Source organism: Lissotriton helveticus, chromosome 7, assembly GCF_964261635.1.
Source record: "Lissotriton helveticus chromosome 7, aLisHel1.1, whole genome shotgun sequence".
Classification (NCBI taxonomy): Eukaryota; Metazoa; Chordata; class Amphibia; order Caudata; family Salamandridae; genus Lissotriton; species Lissotriton helveticus.
In genome coordinates this window covers 1101537600-1101560663 of record NC_136068.1, presented here as the reverse complement: position 1 = coordinate 1101560663, position 23064 = coordinate 1101537600, and the positions used below count along the sequence as shown (strand labels likewise).

Genomic DNA, 23064 nt, shown 5'->3' with positions numbered 1-23064 from the left:
TACATACAAGGTGCACTTGACAGCTGACTTGCTTCTGAAGTCACTAGTGGCATTGTCGCCAAGACAGTGGAAGGAGCAGAAATGGTTCTAAGTTCATGCTTAAAAACTATCCCTTTTAATAAGTATCTGATAGTGCAGTGATATAGTTAAGCATGGGCGGAATTTGCGAATTCGCGATACGTGAATTTGCGCGAATTCGTAATCACAATTCGCAAAAATCCTCCAAAATCCGCGAGCTTGCAAATTTTTTTTTTGCGAGTTTGTGAGATTTTTTTACCAGTTGGGGAACGAGAACTTGCGCATGCGGTCGCAACGGTCGCGAACATGTTGTTTCCACTTAACCAGCCTGCTCGCGATGCCTTTTTCCTGTTTCGGGTCGCAATGACGTGTTCGCGTTCACAATTTCCTGTGTTGGGTCGCAATGAGATATTCGGGTCCGCAATTTCCTGTTTCGGGTCGCAATGACGTGTTCGCGATCGCGGCGTCGCTCGGACAGCTACCAAAATCTTGCAGCACACGCGAACAGGGAGGAAAACTCATCAGCGAACGCAGAATCATGGTAAGTCAATACCGCACGCGCGAGATTGTATTTTTGAAGCACAAACAAGAAAAAAAACACGCCAACTTGCGAATTGCGGATTTTTGGGCAATTTCGCACGACTCACGGACCGCGAAATTGCCCAAAATTTGCAAATTCCGCGAGCGGAACGAATTTTCTGCCCATACTTAGATATAGTGTGACTTATTAAAGTCAAAGCTTCCACATGTTAAAGAAATAAACTTGTTTGAATTATGAGGAAACGTTATCATATTTTATGTGATGTTTGTTGCATGATTTACACAGTAATTCTTTTTAGAGCTCGGCTCGTAGAGCCGAGATACATCCTTCGGCTTGGCTCTGGCTCGGCTCACCCTGTTACTTTGTTGGCTTGCCAACCGCTGGTGTCAGCTTGAAATACCGCAGAGAGTAATGCCTCTGGAAGACTTCTCAGTCACATAGCACCCTTTGTGAATTACACATAAAGAGGGCAAGTGCCCATTCTGTGTACCCGTCCCGGACGCCTGTCAACTACCAGACCCTACGTGGTTTCTAGATTTGCAACTGTTCTCTATGCTTGTTCCCTTGAAACAGTTGCATTTTGTGTCTTTAAATTCACCAGTTAATGTGAAGGACTCTTCTGGGCATTGTCTTCTCTTTTTGTGAATTCATATTTCCTATGTTTGCTCGTGTCTGTCCACCAGCGCTTAGCTATCATTAATGCAGCTGTGGCGCCGGGCGTGAGGGGCTATTCTGCACCCCAATTATGTCTCTGTCTACCCAGGGAAGCTTTTTCCTTTCTTGCATTGTGGTTCATGCTTCCCTTTGTTATGCGGAAGCTTCCTGCCTCCATAGTGTAATTTCTAGTTTTATGAGCATTTATTTGCTATAAGATGCATTCTGGGTGACTGTCCTGATTTAGCACATCTATTTGGTTTGGCAACCCTCTACTGACCATACAGTGCCCTACTGCAGTCCATACAAACTGCTGCTATCTGATTTGAGAGGTGGCTTTGTGCATGCCTGTGTCGCAGTGAAGTTGGCTAAATAGTGCCACATGCTATATAGGGCAGTTGTTCGTAACCTTTTGTTTTCTTTGGCCCCTAACTGAATCACTGCTGGAAGCTGGGGAACCCCGCTGAAACAATTTATATGATTTTAATCTCAAATTAATACACAAAAATACAGAAACAAGTATAAATCAAACAAATACACAAATTATTTATTTAGTTTCACTATAAAACATACAAGCCGAAATTTTAAAGGGAAGATTTGGAGCTTTTCAAAATGTTTTATTTCTAAAGGACAAAGCAATATAATTAACTAGCATATCATTTTGTCTTTTTTCCTTCTAATGCATGTTCTATTTTTTTCTGCACAAACAAATGCTTCAGTTCAAGCCACCAGACCTCCATACTAGATTCCGTTTTCTGTCCTTGCCCTCCTCCCGAGAATCAAGATAAGGATAACATTATTTGTTAGCCTCCAATTTCAAATTCCTTCACATTTACACTGTTTGAAGTATTCCAATGTTGCTTCTTATGGCTATATACTTTATTAATCTGCCAATATTATCTAATGTTCTAAACATTTGCGGACCTCTGAGTAGGTGTCATGGACCCCCAATAGGCCAAGGACCCCGGTTAAGAATCGTTTCTTAAAATGTAGAAGAAAAATATAGATGGTACAACTATGGACTAGTGGATGAAGAGAGCTTGCTGAAAGCCCCTGTACATGAGTATATTAAATATAATTCTAGTGTCATCAAAAGGTCTTGGATAATGCCAGACCCAGAAATGTTGTTCACAAAGCATACGAATTTAGGGTATCTTACCTGGATGTTTTTTATTTGCCATCATTGCCAGCGGCGGCCGGCACAGGTAAACGCGGTAGGGCGGGATTCAAAGCAGGGAAGTCGACAGACGATGGACTAGGTATAATTAAATAAATAATACCTATTTCGTCGTCTGTCTGCTTCCCCTTCCCCATTCCCCGGGCGCACCCTGCCCTGCCCCACCGCCCTTACCTGTACCGGACTGATCAGTACAATGCTGAACAATATTTGCTTTTAGGTAAGTTTATTTTTGGTGATACAGCTGAGAAATTACCACTGACTCATTGAAGTGGAATCTCATGTTTAACAAAAGTTTCCTCTTATTTATTTTTTGCCTCTTTCTTTTTAAATGATGTGCAAACTTTTTGCAGAATCCCTATTCCTTCAAACAAGCAAAGGGCAGGAACAAGAATAGCAACCGGATGAGGGGCAGCCAGCCATCTTGTACGTTTGGAAGGACTCTTGTGGGCGTTGGTGCTTGCTATGCCCTTTGTTGTGCCTACGCTGGGTGGTTGCTGGAAGGATTAGCAGTAGCCTGTCTCACCTACTGTACATAGAATGTTGGACATACTCCTGCTTCTGAAAGCAAAACGGCTATCTTCTGTGGGTTTTTTTCCATAGTGTTTGTCACAAACTCACAAATTCTCTATTTTCCCTCTACAGGTGGCCCTGCGAATCCGTCCCGTTAGCGAGCTGGAACGCGAAGAAGGTGCCACCATCATCGCTCACAAAGTGGATGACCAGGTGAACTCTTATTCCTTTCCCCATAAGGCTTAAGCTTCCCCTACCAATCACACACCGGCTATAATAATGGACATCCGCATAGGTGGTGACTGCAAACTGTTGTTTGGCCATGGCACCCAGGCATGTTCACTCTCACTTGGAAACCATTTTATTAATTTGGAGGTGATCAAGAATGTATTAATAGTCATTCATAAAACACAGGGGGCCTCATTTATGAAAAGTGATGCATCGCTGCGAGAATACAGCAATGCGTCAACTTTCATTGCGCCCTCCTTGCAACACCAATGATGCCTCATATTTAAAGTATGACGCATCATGTCGCAAGGAGCTACAGATACGTCAGTATTTCTGACGTGTCTGTAGGTGCAAAAATGCGCATAGCTGGAGTGTGTCACAAAAGTGACGCAACTCCCTCAATGGGTCATTACACATGGGCATGTCCCATGTGAATGTGCCTGCGTCAGTCTTACGCCTTCCATGAGGCAGGCGTGAGATATTGACCCACTTACGTCCTAGAAGTGGTCAGTGAAATCTCATAGATTTTACTGTGTCACTTCTACGACCCTTTCTTGTGTGGGAACACCCCCTGCATACATTATACCTGGTGCAGGTATAATGTGACGCAGGGGTTTACAAAGTGACGCATCTAGGTAGATGCATCACTTTGTAAATATGGAGCAACAAGGCTCACTGTTTATGCCGCTGGTGCGTCACAAAACGTTACGCACCGGTGGCGCAAAAGTGACATGAGGGCTCATAAATAAGCCCCAGGATGTCTTGTGTAAGCATGACAGGTACAGGAATGTTTTAAAAACATCTGGTTTGAAACAGGGGCTCAGCAGGTGCGTGACGTGTGCCCCTGCATCCCAGCAGCAAATAGGGGCACCAGCCTATTAGGGCTCCTTCTTGGGCAAACTCAATAGTGTATTTGTGAGGCGGGTAGGCTAAATAATATTTAGGGGGTCTCCAAACAGTGGTGTAACAATAGCCCCTCTAGCCCCTGCGGTGCGTTGGGGGAGCAAGCTCCACGCAGCCCCCTGCAGCACTGTGAATGGGCGGTGAGGGCTCTGTCCTTAAAGCTCTTGACTGGGACCGGAGAATGGGGGCCGCCTCCATGAACTTTGCAGCGGCCCCCCTCATGTTTCATTACGCCACCATTTTCAACACTAATTTGCAGGGGTTCTTGTTATTCTGCTTTAAGCCACAGGGGTTGAGGTTACAATTTGATACACAAAGCCAGGAGTAGCGGAAGTGACATCACACACCCTTGACCTTCCCTTTCACTCAGACACACATTCTTACACATACATACATTGATACTTACTCAAACTAGCTCACGTAAACACACTCTCACCCGCAAGCACTCACACAATATAGATTTCAAAGCATTTTTTTACATACCTCCGCTGCCAGGGAAGGTCATATTCCAGCCAGTGGCGTAACACAGGCCGCCGCGGCCTGCTGTGGTGCGAAGGGGCCCACCAGCTCCAGGGTGCCCCCTCACCATAACACTCTGGTCGGAGAGCTCCTGATTGAGTTTGGAGGGGCCCCCTTCATGTACCTTGCAGGGGGTTAGGTTAGGTTGTCTTGTAAAGCGCATGGCTACCCCAGCAATGGGGCGTCCCAGCGCTGTAGACCACTGGGGAACCCGTCCTGGCTTTCCCTGTGAGATGATCCCTGCTGGGTATCTCCAAGGTGAAACCAGGCATCCCCGGTGTATATGGGGGGCCGTTGTGGAGATGAGGCAAGCTAATGCCCAGAGTTGCCGAGTGTGATCCCTGGTTAGAGTAGGCACCGAAGCGAGAATTATCGAGTCCGCTGACCCTGGTCCACGACCCTGCCGTGTCGGGAATTGAACCCTGGTCCCGGGCCATCCTCTGCTTCCGGGTCTGCCGCCTCTAACCAGTGAGCCACACCACTCCACTCTCACAAGTTTCGTTACACCAGTGATTCCAGCTAATTGTACTCCATGTTTTATTACACTAATAGCAAATGATGTAATACTATTTACTTATAGTATAATAATAAAATTAAAGAAAATAAACAAAGTGGAGTCCCAACTGACGTCTGTAAGAACGAGCTGCACTGTGTTCCTGACACTGATTTAGCCACCCTGAAGTTACGGGTCGTAAATGCAGTGCCATTGGTCAGCTGCAACCCCTGATGACCCCTAAATGACGTCCATGCAGAGAATGCAGGTTAAAAGAGTCCCATACGAATAATGTCAGTGATCGAATTAAGGACCCTTAGGAAGACTATTTTTGCATAGATACCTTCCCTTAGAATGCTGTGCTAAATCAAGGGGTGATACCCTGATGCATTACTATCATTCCCACTATCTACAGATGTCTTGTAATCTCTTGATTTGTGGGTTTTGGCCAATAAAGGGGCAGTGTCTTGCAAAATAACGTTATTTGCAAGGTTGCCCTATTCCCGTGTAGTTACACCAGCCTGGCTTTTCATGGTAACTCTTAAAAAGGACAGTAATGGTGAGGCAGAGTAACTCACATACCAGTCCAGCAGAGGCTCCAGTGGGTGGTGACTGGAGTACTGTATAACCATGACTGGATTTATTTATTTATTAATTAATTAAGTAAAGGTTTTTATAAAGAGTGAACAAGACCCACAAGGTATCAGAGCACTTTACACATTGAAGAAGGACACTTTGCACAATGCTAACAAATAATTAGGATAAACAGTTCAAAGCTATGGCACTGATGGGTTTGGTGTAGGATATCTACTCTCTGTACAAAATGTGACGGAACAGTAGGGTTACTTATTAAATAGTTGAAAGTTGGAAGGCGGCCTGATTGCTCAGGGGATGGCGTTCTAAATCCTGAGTGTGTTGCCTGAGAAGGGTTGCTTTCTTATCCTTTCTTTCTTGAAGGCCGGAATTTCTAGCTGCAAGTTGTCTCTGCTTCTCAGGATGTATGGTCTCCTTGAGATTATTCGTGTTTGGTTGAGGTAGCTGGGCGTTTCTGTGTGAATGGCTTTGAATGTGATACAAGCAAGCTCGTATTGGCACTGGGCCTTGAAAGCCAGTCCGTTTAGTGACATCAATCGTGGGATGATGTGTTCGTATGTTCTTGATCTTTTGATGAGCCTGGCCTCTAAGTGGAGAATTGTTTTGAGAGGAGATTTTCATGTGAAGCTTAATATCATCCGCATAGAAGTGGAATGAGATGAGGGTCTTTTCCAGGTGATTGGCTTGGGCTCCAGTGTAGAGGTTAAATGTGCAGTGTATGTAGCATTGAGGGACTTCTTGTAGCTGTCCGAGAGTGTGTTCTCTGTTTCCTTCTAGTCCCATTCTGTCGTTTATGGTTTACACAAGCATTTGCAGGTTGACTGTGTCAAATGCTACAGAGTGGTCTTAAAAGATACAGAGACATGAGTCTTGAGAATCCAGAAAACCCAAGGCATCGTCAATAAAAGTTAGTATAGGATATTCAGTCATGCCTTCTCTCCCGAACCTTGACTGATGATCACTCTGAAGGTTATCCTTGATGTGTTGGTTAAGCTTTATTGCCACAGAGCTTTCATCCTCTTAGCCAAGTAATGATAGGCTTGAAACTGGGTGAAAGCTGTAGGCTCATCCACATCACATCTGTTCCTATTTTCATCTGTAAGGGAACGATGTGGCCAATTTTGAAGCAGTCAGGTATTGTCCCTTAAAAAAGTAAAGTATTGATCAACCTCAGTTAGAACAGGGTGATGGATTGCAAGGTTTCCTTTAAGGTCGTTTTTTATACATTCCGAAAAAATGGGAGAATGTTCAATTTTCAAATTGGTTTGTATGATCTCAATACTTGGGACTTCTCTATAATTCAGCCAGGAGCCTACCAATTTGTTTTTACCAGAGTGACTCTAGCCTCCTCTTCTGGAATAGATTTAACGGAGAGCTCCATCTTCTTCATCTTTCGTGAAGAATTTTGCACATTCCTCGTATCTCTGCCTTGTAGCTAGGATAAGGGGTGTGCTAGAGTGGGAGGTGTGTTTTTTACCACTTCCATTAGTTTTATTTCGATTTTATTTCTGAGAACAGCTGATTTAGTCTTGACCACAGTTTTTTGTGTAGTTTCCTCTCATTCTCAGATCTGCAAGATTTCTTAGGACTGGACGTTGTCTCCATAATCACCAAGAGATTCTCAGGATTTTTCTTTCATCACTGAGTTCTTTAGATAACCAGTTTATAGATCTTTTGCCTTTTGTTCTTTTTAGTTTTACGTTGATAGCAACCCCATAATGTCTGACACACTGTCCAAATATTGTGTTGTGTTGTCATTGATATCTTGATCAAAGAAAATATTTTGTAGGGAGTAGTTGATAATAGAGCTTTATAAGGTTTCCAGTTAATAGTATTGTTTTCTCTAACTCATTGTGTATGTATTTTCGGTTGTCTTCTCAAGCAAATCTTGGATATTGAAAGCGTGAATGGAATTAGGTAGCGATCTGACTAATCCACTGGAAGTGGGAATTCTGACGTGATCAGACCTGGTGACACAATGATAAGATGCAAGGTCATACCAATCCCATCGGTGGGGCCAGGCAGTGTTGCACCAGAATATTATTGCACAAGAAAGCTGATAGCAATGGACCACTTTGCTGTTCTCATCAGACTTAAGTCACCTAACAATGCTTTATTCTTGGAGGTGATCACTTTGCTTATCATGAACTCAATGAGCTGACTCTATGGCAAACATCTGGCTCATCTCAGCCCTTGACAAGTTTTTACCACCTTGTCAAGCCCGGGTCTGAAGTAAGACTTCCACCCCCTGGTTTAAAAAGGAGTTGACGGCAGAGAGAAGACATTGCAAAGTTCTTGAGCGAGCCTGGAGGAATTCCTAGGATACAGCGACCTTCACAACAAGCATAAGTGCTAGTAAAACATATCACAAAGCTGTAAGGAGAGTACAAGCGGAATTCTTCTCCAATAAGATCTTAAATAGTAAAAACCCTTCAAAAGAAATCTTTTCTATTATAAATAGTCTCACAAAACCCACCATGACAGGATTAGCTGAGGCCTCTACTGATCAATGTAGCAAACAACATAGCCGATTTTTTCATTGAAAAGATCAACATTATTTACTTGTATTTTGAATCTAAGGCCTTTACTGATACCAAGGATTGCTCTGCCTGCTCAGCTGACTTACAACCTGGGCCGACATTCACTGAATTTGCTCTCCTGGATCTGCCCTCTTTCTCGACTCTGTGCTGTGCAGCGAAATCAGGCTCCCCAAATGACTGTCTTAAACCTGCTTTGGTTCTTAAACTCTCTGAGGCCATTCTTCCCATATCTCTTGAGTGGGCCACTTTCTTTCTATCCTTGGCAACTGTACCCCAGGCATGGAAGCAGGCAAAGGTGTTACGTCTGCTAAAGAAATGTTCCCATGACCCTATAAACCTGAAACTTATCTAGGGAAAGTTGAGGAAAAACATGTCAACAAACTCGTAACTGAAGTTCTTGAAACAAATCACATTCTTGATACGTCCCCAAATAGTTTCAGGCTTTTATTTTTTAAAATTTACAGAGTATTATATATCGCAAATTTGACCTGAATCGGGTATTAGAGCGGTTTACATAGCACCAGTTGCATTACATGAGGACACATTATTTTTTTTTGTGAGGCACAGGGAGATTAAGTGATTTGCCCAGAATAACAGCATGTTCAGCATCATTGCCGAAATTCGAACCAAGTTCCCCAGATTCAGAGTCGACCGCCTTAGCCATTAGGCCAACTCCTCTCCCCTGAATCACAGTTGTGAATCAGCCGTGTTGACAGTATCAGAATCACTTCGAAGAATAACTGACTAGATTGGCTTGGCCGCCTTTACTCTATTGGACCTGAGTGACACTTTTGACACTGTATCGCATAAGGTGTCTGCAGCAAGTCTCTTTCTTGGTTTATCTCCTTTTTGAGCAACCACTCTTTTCAGGTCCTTTATCTTCCTTTTGTTTCCTAGCTACATCCCTTGGTACATGGGGTCCGACAGGACTCTTTGTTGAGTCTACTCTCTTTAACGCATACGTTAGGCCATTGGCGGAGATTGTGAAATTTTGGGGATCTCTTTAGTATCATATGCAGATGATATTCGACTTATTGTTTCCTTCTCTTGTATGCCTCTCAAGATGCTGCTAAGTTTCAGGAGTGTATGCTGGCGGAGGCTACCTGGTTGGATGACAATAATCTCAAAGTTAACTTTAATAAAATCAAGATTTTGTTGTCTAGCAAGCACACTCAGAGTTGGGGTGATCATTGGTGGACGAAGGCTTTGGGACCTTCTCCTCCACCCAAATCATCTATCAAAAATCTAGGCATATGGCTTGACCACTTCCTCTCCTTTGAATCTCAAGTGAGAACTCTTGCAGGTTCCTGCTCCGGTCGCATCAGAAGCCTCAAACCTATCATAGTTTTAGATCAATTCTAAATTCGACAGGTGATCGTTCAATGCCTTGTCCTGCGCGTCTTGACTAATGCAACATTTTATATTTGGGTTCAAGAAATCCATTCTGATGAGGCTGCAATTACTCCAGAATTCAATTGATTGGTCTTTCTAAATTCTGTCCTTCATCAGGGCTTCTTCTGAAACTTCACTGGTTTCCAATTGAAAAGTGCATCCTGTTTAAAGTTCTTTTTACCACGCATAAGATTATGCACTACTCAGGAGCTCCTATTCTCTCAGAAATTATACTGCCCTACTTTGCCACCAAAACTCTTCACTCTGCAGATCTTGACCTGGCAGTGATGCTCTGATTTATGATAAAGAAATTGGGTTGACTCTCCTTTCATGTGCTTGCGCCTGTTTTTGGAGCAGCATGCCTCATGGTTTGAGGCTATCCAGAATCAGATTTGTTTCAGAAAAAATGAAAAACATATGTAGAAAAGTGCCTCTTTTTGCATGGTTAGCCCCCAATTTTTATCCGATGCCTGATGTGATTTTGAACTGTAAGTGCTTTGGGTCCCTGCTAACCAGGTACCTAACACAATATCTCTTTCCCCAAAACTGTAGCATGATTAGCACAACTTCAGTTATCCCTAAAAGTCCCTAGTAAATGGGACCCCTAAACCTAGGGCAAGGGTACTGAAGAGGGTCCTCTGGGCCTCCAGCACTGATGGTGCCAACACAGAGCCCCTTAACCAAGGCTATGTATGCACTCTGCTACGGCAGGCTGCGTGTCTTGGTGCAGGAAAATTGGAAGAGTTGACATGGCACAGAGCCCTATGTGCCATTCCTCGCATGCACTGCATAAGATATAGTTAAGCCAACCCTATTGCAGGCTTTCAGCCCTAAGGCATGGTGCACTATATCCTATGTGTGGGCATATCTGCATGAGCAGACAGGCCCTTACAATATCCAGTTTATTCTGTGATGTAAGTGAACAGGGAAGCCATAAAGAGTACATGGGTTGGATACTCGTCAACACGGGTTTCCTAGCTATGTGATTCCTTTACTGATCGCTAAGGTGTTTGTTACCAAAAATCTTGTCTTAATATATCCTCATTGATGCCAGTGATAGATTTATTAATAAATTCACACAAGAGACCCTTTTATACGGTACCCAGAAAACCTACCAAGCCCTGCTATTTTTCAATTTTTCTGCGTCCAGCGCTGGGAAGCCCTGTTGTAAGGGTAACCATGTGCTCTACAAATCATATTAACACACCATAACCTGAGCTGTCCCACACAGTTGGTGCTGTTTCCAGGGAATGGATGGTAAATGATGGATTTCTTCAGACCATCATTGGTTGGAAAGTTTTTTAAGCTATGTCTGTTAGTAGCAAAAGGTCTGGAGTGTGCTTTTTAACGAGATCAGTGATTTCTATTTGATAGTTTGAAAGTGTCCTGTTCAGTTGTGAAGAATACCTTTGAATGGTTCCTGATTGTGTAATTTCAGTATGGTAGGAGTGGTTTTAATTTCAGCAAGGTTTTCCTGATGTTTGCTTCTCTCTTTGACTATGCTATTCTTCTCTTTAGTGTTGGAGAATATAAGTATGCTGAGTGTTAGAGATGGGGTTTCTGGTTGGCAGAGTCAAAGCAGGAGCCACCACTCTGGTCAGGGTAAGCTAGATACATACTAAAATATAACCAGTGTTCACCCTCTGGTCACTTGACACAGAGCATTCTGGCTTATCTAACGTGGCAAAGTGCAAAATATTTGTGCAACACACGCACTCAGTAACACAATGAAAACACAAACAAAAAGAATCCACATAGGTTTATGTAAATAGAGAATATTTTATCTGAGTAAAACAAGACCAGAATGACAAAACTCAATTCAGTAGAAGTCAAGATATGAATTTTGAGAGAATAACTGCAAAAACAGTTCTTTGAAATCAATAGTGCTAAAAGGTTTTTTAAGGTCGCGAGGGATGAGGGTAAATCCAAAATTCAGTCCGAGCACAATGGAGGACAGGCTGGCAATGAGACTTGTGCAGGTCCTGCTGAAAAAGTACCTTGAATGGAGCAAAGCGCCGCCGCTGAGAGCATGATACGTTGATCTTTTCCACACAACTGGGTCACTACGTCATCATTGAGCTCCATTGTCATGCAGGCAATGCATCGTCGTCGAGCTGTGCAGAGTGTTGTCATCGGCCTCGCAGGCTGTAGAACCACTGTCGTCGAAAGGCCTCTGCGTCGAAGGGTGATGCGTCAGTTGCAATTTGGACAAAGGTGATGACGCATCTGTTTTGTAGCAAAACAGCTGCAAAACTCACTTCTGAGGTCCAGGACTGGAGGGGGCACATCAGGCATGGGTAGGATTCATAGAGTCCAGCAGTACCAGGAGGATTGTAGGGAGTTTGTGTGTGCTGGAGAAAACAGGACGCAAGCCAGAAAGCCCTTGAAGTCACTCTGGGTTAAAAAAGATGGGTCCAATCCCTGTACTCAGCAGGGCAGACATGAGCAGGCAATGCTGCAGCTCAGCAAAGCAGAGAAGCATTTCCTTCAGAACACTCATTCAAGGCAAACTGACAATCCTTGTAGCACAGCAGGCTTTACTCCAGCAGAGCTCTTCCCAGGTCCAGTAGTGCACTGATTTGGTAGGGTCAGAGCCCCAGTACTTACATCCAAATGTGACTTTGAAGTGGGGGGTGACTTCCAAGTAGCTCTTTGAAGTGCACAGGTCCCCTTTCATCCCAGCCCTGTCTGCTAGGCTATCTGTGGGGGTAATCAGCCCTTTGTGTGGGAACAGGAATCAGCCTATTCAGATATAAGTATGAGCTCCCTCTCACATTTCTTCCTGCCCATGATGGTCATCAGACTGCAGATGAGTCCTCTGTCATACCAACCCTTCCTGTCTTTGTGGCTGTCTAGAGGGAATGCACAAAGTGTAGCTGTGATCCAGCCCAGATGTTTATTGGAGACAGGCTACAGGCACAAAGAGCAAATTTAAGAGCAGATAAAAGTCCACTTTCTTAAAGTGGGATTTCTAACATTGTAATGTCAAAACCAACTTTACCACTAAATAAGATGTATTATTACCATTCCAAAGATATGAAATATGATTTAGCTTCTCCTTTCTAATCAGAAACTACAGCTTAAAAGTGTTTTAAGGAATTCCCAATGCTAACCAATGAGAGATGTAGACCTCACAGTAGTGAAAACGTGAATTTGACAGTTTGTCAATACCAGGACATGCAAAACTTAAAAGTACATTCCCTACCTTTTATTAACACAGTAATAACAGTAGTAACAGCACCCTGCCCTTAGGACTACTTAGGTCCTACCTTAGGAGGTCCTATGTGTAATAAAAGGGGAGTTTAAGGACTATCAAGGGGTTTTAAATGGCAAGTTGATGTGGCAGTAAACTGCACATGCCGGCCCCCTGCAATGGCAGCCTGAGACAGGTTTGAAAGGCTATTTAGGTGGGTGTCACAATCAGTGCTGTAGGCCCACTTGTAGCATTTAGGTTACAGGTCCTGGGTATATGATTACCACTTTACAAGGGGAATAGAAGTAAACTTAATATGTCAATTTTGTATACACCAGTTACCATGTTTTAGGGGAGATGCACTTGCAGGTTAACATTCGTCAGCAGTGACAAAGCGCTCAGAGTCCTAAAGCCAACAAAAAGAAGGTCAGAAAAATAGGAGATGAAAGGCAAAAACTTTGGGGTGGCCCTTCAGAGAAGGCCATTTTCCAACACTGAGGTATTGTAAGATCTTAAGAGATCATCCATGTTTTCTTTGTTAAGCTACATTTGTGCTGTTCTAGAACTGATCTCAATTATTGATCTGCATGGTTCAAGATTCCTCAGAGATAGATTTTAGAGGTTAAAGCGAGAATGGACTAGTTGTTCAAGGCTTGAAACGTTGTGTTTATGAGGTTTGTTTCGAGTGCATGACATATCACTTCGGCAATCAGTGTAAGTTTTTTTGGGAGCGTTGGCAGGGTATGCCCAAACGTGGGTCCCTTGCTCACTTTGCCACTGGATACAAGCTAGCCTGGCTGATGAGCTTAGTTACCCCGAAACTGGTCCCAGGATGCTTTTTTCTCGTCCAGGTAAGACCTGGCTTTGGCAGTTCGGACTGGACTGTTCCCATGAGTCACAGGGTCAAGACTGATGTGTATATAGCTGGGTCTTAACTGGGGTGGCGAAGTGAGCTAAAGAACGATGATGAATTCAACCCAGATCTGTGGCTGGGGGTGTCTGAAAAGTTTCAGCACTCCGTTCATCATCTCTTTGTATTTCGTTTTTTTAGGAAGGCAAATGAGATCTTGTGAGTCTGCTATCAAGGTTGTAGAGTTTATGTGGCCTCACAGGCCGTTAGGTTCCCTTCTTTGTTTGATCAGAATATTGTGTGTTTCTGCTAAGTATTGCTGCTCTCTTCCATTTCTTGTCTCAGTCTTCTGGACTCAGTCATTCAGATAAGTTCTCCTACTTTTGATAGTTTTCTCTGGAGGTGTATTCTATTCAATCTTGTTGTTTTTCCTGTCTTTGTGTTGTTTTGTTTCTTCTAAAATGGTGGTAAAATCCATGATAATGTCTAGGGCCTTAATTGACAAAGGGTTCGGGTGCGGAGGGGGTGTATCAGATCCTTTGAATGGCGCCACATAGGGTCTTGTGTGAGTAAAGCTGTGATTTTTAGGTCTCGCCTGTCGATGCGCATGCGCATCGAGCAAGCGAGACTATGGGGGCTTATCCACTCTTTGTCCAACTTGCAAGGAATCGTGGCGATTCCTTGCAGTGCCCGTGACTTTTAAGCTCAATGCGCATGTGCATTGAGCTTAAAAGCGCGTGCACATGCCCCCAGCCGCCTGCCTTGCCTACTCTCCCGCCCCCTCACTTCTTGATTGCACGGCCGCTAGGCCGTGCCTCCCCTACTCTCCTCCTCCTACTCTCCTCCCCTCGCCGTCTGTTCCCGCACTCCTCCCACACCCCGGCTCCGCCCCCTCCCCTGCCCGCCGTGTCGTGCTTTACATTTCGCACATTCTCTCTGCCCGCAGTTTGCAGACATTGCCTCAAACCCCCTGGAAATGTGTTTTTTTTTTAAGTTCTGGACAGATTGGGTTGTTTTGATTCAGCCAATCCTTTCAAAGCTTTTTGAAATATAATAATGCATAACACCGCAGTAGCACAAGCGCTAAACGTTACCTACGGAATCTGTACAGTCTCATCGCACTCCCAATGATGGGGCCAGTGCAGTTTCACACGGTGTTCTGTCGCCTCGCCGCATCCACTAAATCCTTTTCCATTCTCCTCTTAGGGCGTTCCTCCAAAGCAGCCGTCCCGGTCCCGGAGTGCATGCAGGTCAGATAGGGACTCCAGGGTACCCGGCAGAGCGCTCTACGTGCCGGCAGGGCGTCGTTCACTTTTACGCACTACCGATGTTTGGCAGCGAGTGTTATCGGCCCTGGGGGACTTCAAATACAGTCCGCTAGCTGTTCTGGTTATCGCCCCCGGGTCTCCGGCCCAGCTCCGCAGTGCCTGCCTACCTCTTCATCGGCTCGCAGCTCCAAACCGCACGTCTCACGGTAAAAGTTCCTGCCGCGAGCGGGACCAGCAGACTCTCTTCCGCAGTCAGTAGCAGGGCTTGCTGTACATTCGGGCCCCCCGGGCAGCACAAAACAGAGGGTGAGTCGTCCCTAGCGATCTCCACGGCGACGCACAGTTCCCCGCCTCAGGTCCGCAGCGCCACCATTTTGTACATTCACGGCTTCGGAGGTCAGCAGCAGATTCCTCAGTCCCGTCAAGAGGTAAAAGCAATGATCACAGCGAAATATACCGCCTCCAAGTTCCGATGCTTACATTTATACGTTTGGTATTTAGAGGAGCACAATAACCAGGATAAATTACAGGGTGAATCGCCCGAACTGCAAGAGCCTCACTCGAGTGTGGCCATCTTGCTTGGCGCCCTCTAGCGCCCCCCCAAGATGCACTGTAAACTTCTAGAGACAATGGTAGAGCAATTACAACATTGTGTTCAAAAGGACTTATAAGGCAGCATTAGAAAAAATATTATTCAGAAGTACAACTAGCCAAAAAAGCAAATTTTAAGGCGAGGATAGCAGAGTCTGGCAATAAGTCCAATAAAACCCTATATGGGCCCAGAGGCCGCCATTAGAGACTATCAACCCTCGGCTGATTGTTGTAATCAACTGGCTCCATACTTTTAAAGTAAAACCAAAACCATTTAAGCTAGCCTTTTATTAGATCCTCTGGGCAACTATCCCTAAAAATAAATTTGAACTATATAGGGATCTCCACACAGGACTGCATGCACTATCTGAAACATACACCCCTCACCCTCACTCACTCACCCTCAACCCCTCACCCTCAACCCCTCACCCTCAACCCCTCACCCTCACTTACCCTCACCCTCACTCACCCTCAACCCCTCACCCTCACTCACCCTCAACCCCTCACCCTCACTCACCCTCAACCCCTCACCCTCACTCACCCTCACCACCCTCAACCCCTCACCCTCACTCACCCTCAACCCCTCACCCTCACTCACCCTCACTCACCCTCACTCACCCTCACCCTCACTCACCCTCACCCTCACTCACCCTCACTCTCACTCACCTTCAACCCCTCACCCTCACTCACCCTCAACCCCTCACCCTCACTCACCCTCACCCACCCTCACCCTCACCCTCACTCACCCTCAACCCCTCACCCTCACACAGTGCAATAGGTCTCAGACCATTTCAGTTAGAGCTTTTAGAAATGTTTATGGCTTTTTAGGTCTCGCCTGTCGATGCGCATGCGCATCGAGCAAGCGAGACTATAGGGGCTCATCGACTCTTTATCTAACTTGCAAGGAATCGTGGCGATTCCTTGCAGTGCCCGTGACTTTTAAGCTCAATGCGCATGCGCATTGAGCTTAAAAGCGCGTGCACAGCCGCCCGCATTCCTCCGACACCTTTGAAGTGAAGCTTAGCTTCACTTCAAAGGCCCGGCTTCCACGGCCGCCAGGCCACATCAAAGGCTTCCCCAGCACTGCCCCGCCCATCAATCACCCTCCCACTGCCACCCCCCTCCCTCTCCATATGGTGCGCTCTGCCTCAGGCCTCTGAGCCGTCCCTACGCTCCCCGCCCACCCCCATCCTTCACACCCTTTGTCATTACTTCGGCCCCGAGCCCGAGCCACCCCTACGCTCCCCGCCCACCCCCATCCTTCACACCCTTCGGCACCACTTTTACATGAGAGCTAGTTGCATAGTACAAGAACACATTGCCTTCTTAAAGCCGCAGGAACATTAACTAATTCTCCCACAGTCACAGTATAGTGAGCTGACATTCTAACTTGTACCTGGCTTTCTAGCTTTTCGCTTGCAGCTCTGGGCATTACGCCACATTCTTGTTATCTCATTCATCCTCCCTGGCTGACCCACATGCATGGCGCTCCTCCTCTCTTTAGATGCCGTCATCCTCCTCGCACTTCAGTCTCCCGCCACTCAGCTCGCGCCCCCTCTATGAACGAAGATGTTTACGGGCGTCGGTCTGAAACAGGCAATTGTCTTCCAGCTCCCGTGTTCTTAAACCCGGACATAGCGCAGAGCTGTAAATAACAGAACTCAACTTTTCAGAGAATATTTTGATCAATAATGTTCGTGTTTGTCTTCAGGCCCTATTACTTGAGTCAGAATGTGGCATAACGGCAAAAGCTGCCGACTTTGGAACTGGGAAACAGGGTTCGAGTCTAGGCGTCGGCTCAACATCCTGTTGTGATTCTGGGCAAATCACTTAATCTCCGTTGCTAACAAAAATGTGTTCTTGTGTAATGCAACTTGTGCTCGTGTAAAAAGCGCTCCTATACCATCGCGTCGAGTTCATGCTATATAAAACTGCAAAAACACATGAACACTCGGAGACGCAGAGCTGTGCCAGGGCACTGACTCAACTTTTCCTATTTTTTATTTTTATTTACTTTTGCCCCTTGCCTCCATCGGATTGCTTCCACGAGCCTTCTTCCGCCAGTAGTTTGAGACTTTGTTAATCACGTCTTAGCTCGGCCTCATTATTTATCTCTCGCCTATCGCCTAATGATATTTAGTGGTAGCCCTCCGCTCCTACCTTACAATTAAACTTCAGCTACAGCCCCGTTTGTCCGCTCCTGCGGACTCCCTGCTGTGTGCCTCACTTGAAAGCGCTACTGCTGTATGTGTTAGCACATAAAAACAAGACCTGTTCTCTTTACCAGTGCTTCTTTTAATAGCCTCGTATTCTTCATTTTCCAGGGTCTGTTTGCCTTAAATTACTATAGTGTTAGAGTGGTCTAACAACCCCATCTCATGAGCCGAAATGGATAGAGCCACATGGCGGCAGGGCTTGAGAACCCTGCGCTCTGGCAACTTGACGAGCGAGGAACTGGTCAGTATTACAGAGAAATAACATTAGAAAGGCCAGAATGCTTCTGTGGGCAGGTGTGTGGAGAAATGCCAGGGCCGGGTCATGTGCCGCTCAAACCCCACAGCATTTTATTTTTAGCTCATTCATCCTCCCTCGCCGACCCACATGGCGCTCCTCCTCTCTTTAGATGCCGTCATCGTCCTCGCACTTTAGTCTCCCGCCACTCAGCTCGCGACCCCTCCATGAACGAAGATGCTTACGGGCGTCGGTCTGAAACAGGCAATTGTCTTCCAGCTCCCGTGTTCTTAAACCCGGACATAGCGCAGAGCTGTAAATAACAGAACTCAACTTTTCAGAGAATATTTTGATCAATAATGTTCGTGTTTGTGTTCAGGCCCTATTACTTGAGTCAGAATGTGGCATAACGGCAAAAGCTGCCGACTTTGGAACTGGGAAACCGGTTCAAGTCTAGGCGTCGGCTCCCTCCTCTTTTGGACACTCGCATTCAGGGGTAGATTCAGCCGAATTTTTTCTCTCCCATTTTATTTTCATTCTTCCCCTTTTCTCTTCCTCCCATCTGCCCCCTTAACCAATTTAGCTCCCTCCTGATTTCTTTACATGCACCTGTCTTTTGTTATCTCTGTTTCTTTGCTCCTCTCACTTTTTTTCTCTCCTCAGTTTTTACCATTCCTCCCCTTTCAATAATGTTTCCATTGTCTCTTAACTCACTCCTCCCGACCACTTACCGTCCCCACTTCCTTCATCTCCCGTTGGACCTTCCCCTCTCACTCCTCCACATTTTGTACCATTCCCTCCTCAATTTTTGCCTTTATTTGCGTCTATCCTTGGGTCCCCCCTCACCCACACTCGTTTACCTCCTCACTCAGCTCTTTTCTATATCTCTGTACCCTCCTCTATACCTCGCTCTCTTCTTTAGCTCTCTGTGGCTCTCCCTCCACCACCCATTCTGTTACCACCTCCTCTGTGTTTATCCCAATTTTTTTTTTCTTGATATGCCTTGTATATTGAGTTTGATTATGTAAACACACAGTAGGTTGATCCTTCTAAATGAATAGGTGATAACTGTCATGTTAAAACCAGTTGTTTATTTATATCTATTGCGTAAAATATATGCACTCTCTTTTTTAAAGTTACAGTTTCCCATATATGTATAAATTAACGAATGTATTGCTTATGACTTCACTGCAATATTCATTGGGAAGAGAATTACATCGCTATGGATACTGTTTTGGGGGGACCACATAATTACACTCCACATAATTACACTGCGCACAATGCAACATACACTCCAAATCCCACTCAGTGCCACATAATTACACCCCACATAATTACACAGCACTCAATGCAGCATACACTCCAAATCCCACTCAGTGCCACATAATTACAATCCACATAATTACACTGCACTCAATGCAACATACACTCCAAATACCACTTAGTGCCACATAATTGCACGCCACATAATTACACTGCATTCAATGCAACATACACTCCAAATCCCACTCAGTGCCACATAATTACACGCCACATAATTACACTGCACTCAATGCAACATACACTCCAAATACCACTCAGTGCCACATAATTACACGCCACATAATTACACTACGCTCAATGCAACATACACTACAAATACCACTCAGTGCCATAGAATTACACACCACATAATTACACTGCGCTCAATGCAACATACACTTCAAATGCCACTCAGTGCCACATAATTACACACCACATAATTAGACTAAACTCAATGCAACATACTCCAAATCCCACTCAGTGCCACATAATTACACACCACATAATTACACTAAACTCAATGCAACATACTCCAAATCCCACTCAGTGCCACATAATTACACGCCACATAATTACACAGCACTCAATGCAACATACACTTCAAATCCCACTCAGTACCACATAATTACATGCCACATAATTACACTACGCTCAATGCAACATACACTCCAAATACCACTCAGTGCTACAACACATATTGTGTTACAAATGTTATAGGTGTCACATTTGCGAAAGATAAAACTATTGGCATTGTAAATGATAAAGCTATTAATTTCGCTATTTTCAAAACAAGCACATAAATAAAAAATGTGTCATTTACAATACCAATAGCTCAAACTTTCCTAATGCGAGACCTATTGCATTGCAAATGCTTGTTTTATTTGTAATACTTTAGCATTGGCTACAGGAAACAAAAATGCTAAACATTTACAAAAAAAACCCATAAACAATTCTAAAAGCACTAACTCTAATGGTGCGAGACCTATTGCATTTCCAATGCTTGTTGCCATTGCTATCTATTTCCGGCAGGGAGCTTGAGATGTGTGAGGTGTGAAGAACGTTAGTTTCATTTAAAGTATGACTGAAGCTACTGAAATGCAATGTTACGCCTTATCGCGCCTCTCACAAATGTTTGTCTGTGTTAAGGGGAGAGACACAGAACTAAATCCTGGTTAACGCATTAGGGCATTTTGACTTGTCTATTTATAATGCTACGACGTCCACTTCTGTGACAGAGAAAGCACTTTAACTGTGCAAGTCACTGATTGCAATACGCACAGTCCTAGATAAAGGTCACTCAAAGGGTAAAAGATTTGGCTGTAGAATGTCACTCCTAAGTACACCCAAATCATGGAAATGCCACACATAAGCAAACTGAAAACTTGACAGCTGTGGAGGAAGTTATGATAGGGCGGAGCGAGTGCCCCAGAACCCAAGGAGGGATGGAGGTCCTGTGGGACAGTGATGCGAGGCGCTTCGAAGTGACCCATCCGTTTTTGGCGCTTTGCAGCAGTTTTAAGATCTTTTTTGAGTTTCTCGTTGCTCAAATGGGTGAAACTTCTGATATTTATATGTTTTCCTCATCTTCATTGCTTGATTTTGATCGCATGAAAGTTTCACTTATAGTCATTGAAATTTCAATCAAAATTGCACTAAAATTATGAAAATGTCACCCATAGCAATACACCTTGGCAGAGGCTTATCGACAGACTCTCCTCTTGGAATATTGCCTTCCTGTTGGGCGACCTTGTGCTTTCCCTTCAAGCTGGCCTGCCACCTGGAGCAGATTTCACCTGTAAGTCCAGAGCAGGGTTCACCCTTTCATTAGTGAAAGGCGAGGCACGATGCCGAGGCACTATTAGGTTTCAGATGGCCTTTTCTTGGAATAAAAGCTGCCAAGAACTGCTCGGTGAAGGAGAGCGCAGCCATACAATGGAGCCCGGGTCTTCCCGCCACACAGATGCCAGTCTGAAATGGTGTATTGTGTCACAGGATATCTGGCCTCTCCGGGGCACCCAGCCGCCATCCTGACTCCATAGGGAGTTGAGTGTATGAAGAAACCCGCCGTCCCAGTCATGGTGACTTTTTGATACTTTAAAGACATTGAGGGGCAGATTTACAAGCCCCTTGCGCCACTTTTGCGTAAATTTTTCCACGTTAAAAATGACGCAAAAGTGGCGCAAGGGGCTTGTAAATCTGCCCCTGAATATTTATATGGCGCGCACCACAAACTAAAGGTTTTCTTGTGTGCTTTAAATGATAAGAGTTATTATTTCCAAATCGTATGGGTCCACCCCGCCAAAATGCTAACATGTGACCTGTAGGTAAGACAGAGATCACAGCAACAAACTCAGGACCTATCTCACCGTGCGCGAACAGGCTTTCAGGGCCTTCCCTGGGGGCATGAGCCAATCTGCTGTGTTTAGAAAATGCAGCACGGGTGACATCATATTTTATTTATAGTGCAGGTGAAAACATCTACTGTCACTAGTTCAATATAAGCGCCTCTTAACAAACTTCACTGCCAACAATGGGCTGTAATTTGGAATAATATGACTTTAGGGTGAATATGGCACTTTCGAACACTGCAGTATTTGTCTGGTTTGGACTTGGAATTACATCTTCTTGCTTTCAAATGAATACTACAATGTGAGCCCTTTGTGAGCAGGTCTGAGTTACAGCTTGGTATCAGTTAATCCCAAATTCGCAGTTTCTAATTCCAGATGAATAATTAGAACTCGGAATGAGCGATTTATATCAAGTAGACAATGACAGCCAGTCAGTCTCTCAAAAGTGTCAACTGAAATCTAGCTAGCATTTTCTATTTCCAGTAGACAGTGCACTTCTAGTTGTCATTCACTATCCGACTTCTGAAAGTCAGACAGAAATCCTATTGGCCAAATGAAATTCTGAAAATCAAATCGGGATTCCAGTGACCAATACAAATTCTGACTTAAAAATAGTAATACAATTGACCAATCAGAATCCTGAATAACCAATCGGAATTCCAGTGACCAATTGGAATTTTGAATAATAAATCTAAATAACAGTAACCAATCGGAATTCGGAAGGACACACACAAATCCTATTACCCAGTTGGATTTCTGAATGACAAGTTAGAATACCAGTTACCAGCACACTAAATGACAACAAAATTAATGCCCAACAAGAATTTAAGATTTTGTTGTGGTTGAAAATCTTTCATTGATTTGATTTACAATTACATATAATAAAACAAGGACTGTAATGAATTGCCATTGGATTGCAATTATATGGGGTGCGATTTGTATAAGTACCAGTAATTATCAGAGGTCATAATAGTTGCACTCCATGGAAAATTTTGGTAGATCAATCCTGCCAGAATTAAATGGGGAAAAGTTCCTGGTAAACACCGGACATGCGGATTATGATTCAGTAATCACCAAACTGTGTATCTTATTCCTTTTTACTGAATGTCAGTCAGTCAATTGAGCTTTATTTCGATTTAAAATATAAATCATAAAAAGCGAACAACAATCAGATCACAATACATTTAAAAAAAAATTCAATATATGGAGATAAAGAGAGGCAAACCTGATCTCACAGATATATAGCTCAATTGGAAATAAAAAAAATAAAAAACATTTCTTTGTCACTTATAAACTCGGCATGAGAAACTATGCCTATATCTTCTTACTTTTAGTTTTGTTAAAACCTAATAAAAAGTTTAAAAATGTCACTAAAAATTCATAGGATAACTCTCATTATTAAAAGACAAATAACAAATTTAAAAACGCTCTATGTCTAACAATACATTTAAGGAAATTCACGACAAAGTAAGTTATCTTCTCTCCCTCC

At 44.2% G+C, this 23064-nt stretch overlaps 1 protein-coding gene across 2 annotated transcripts in view; it reads left to right on the top strand.

Moving 5' to 3' along the window:
* KIF19 (kinesin family member 19) overlaps positions 1-23064 on the top strand; it is a 425797-nt gene that overhangs the window by 11867 nt on the left and 390866 nt on the right. For both annotated transcript variants that reach the window (XM_078654238.1, XM_078654237.1), the window contains exon 2: positions 3036-3116. In XM_078654238.1, coding sequence (XP_078510364.1) covers positions 3036-3116 — 81 coding nt within the window. The remainder of the gene's footprint in view (positions 1-3035; positions 3117-23064) is intronic.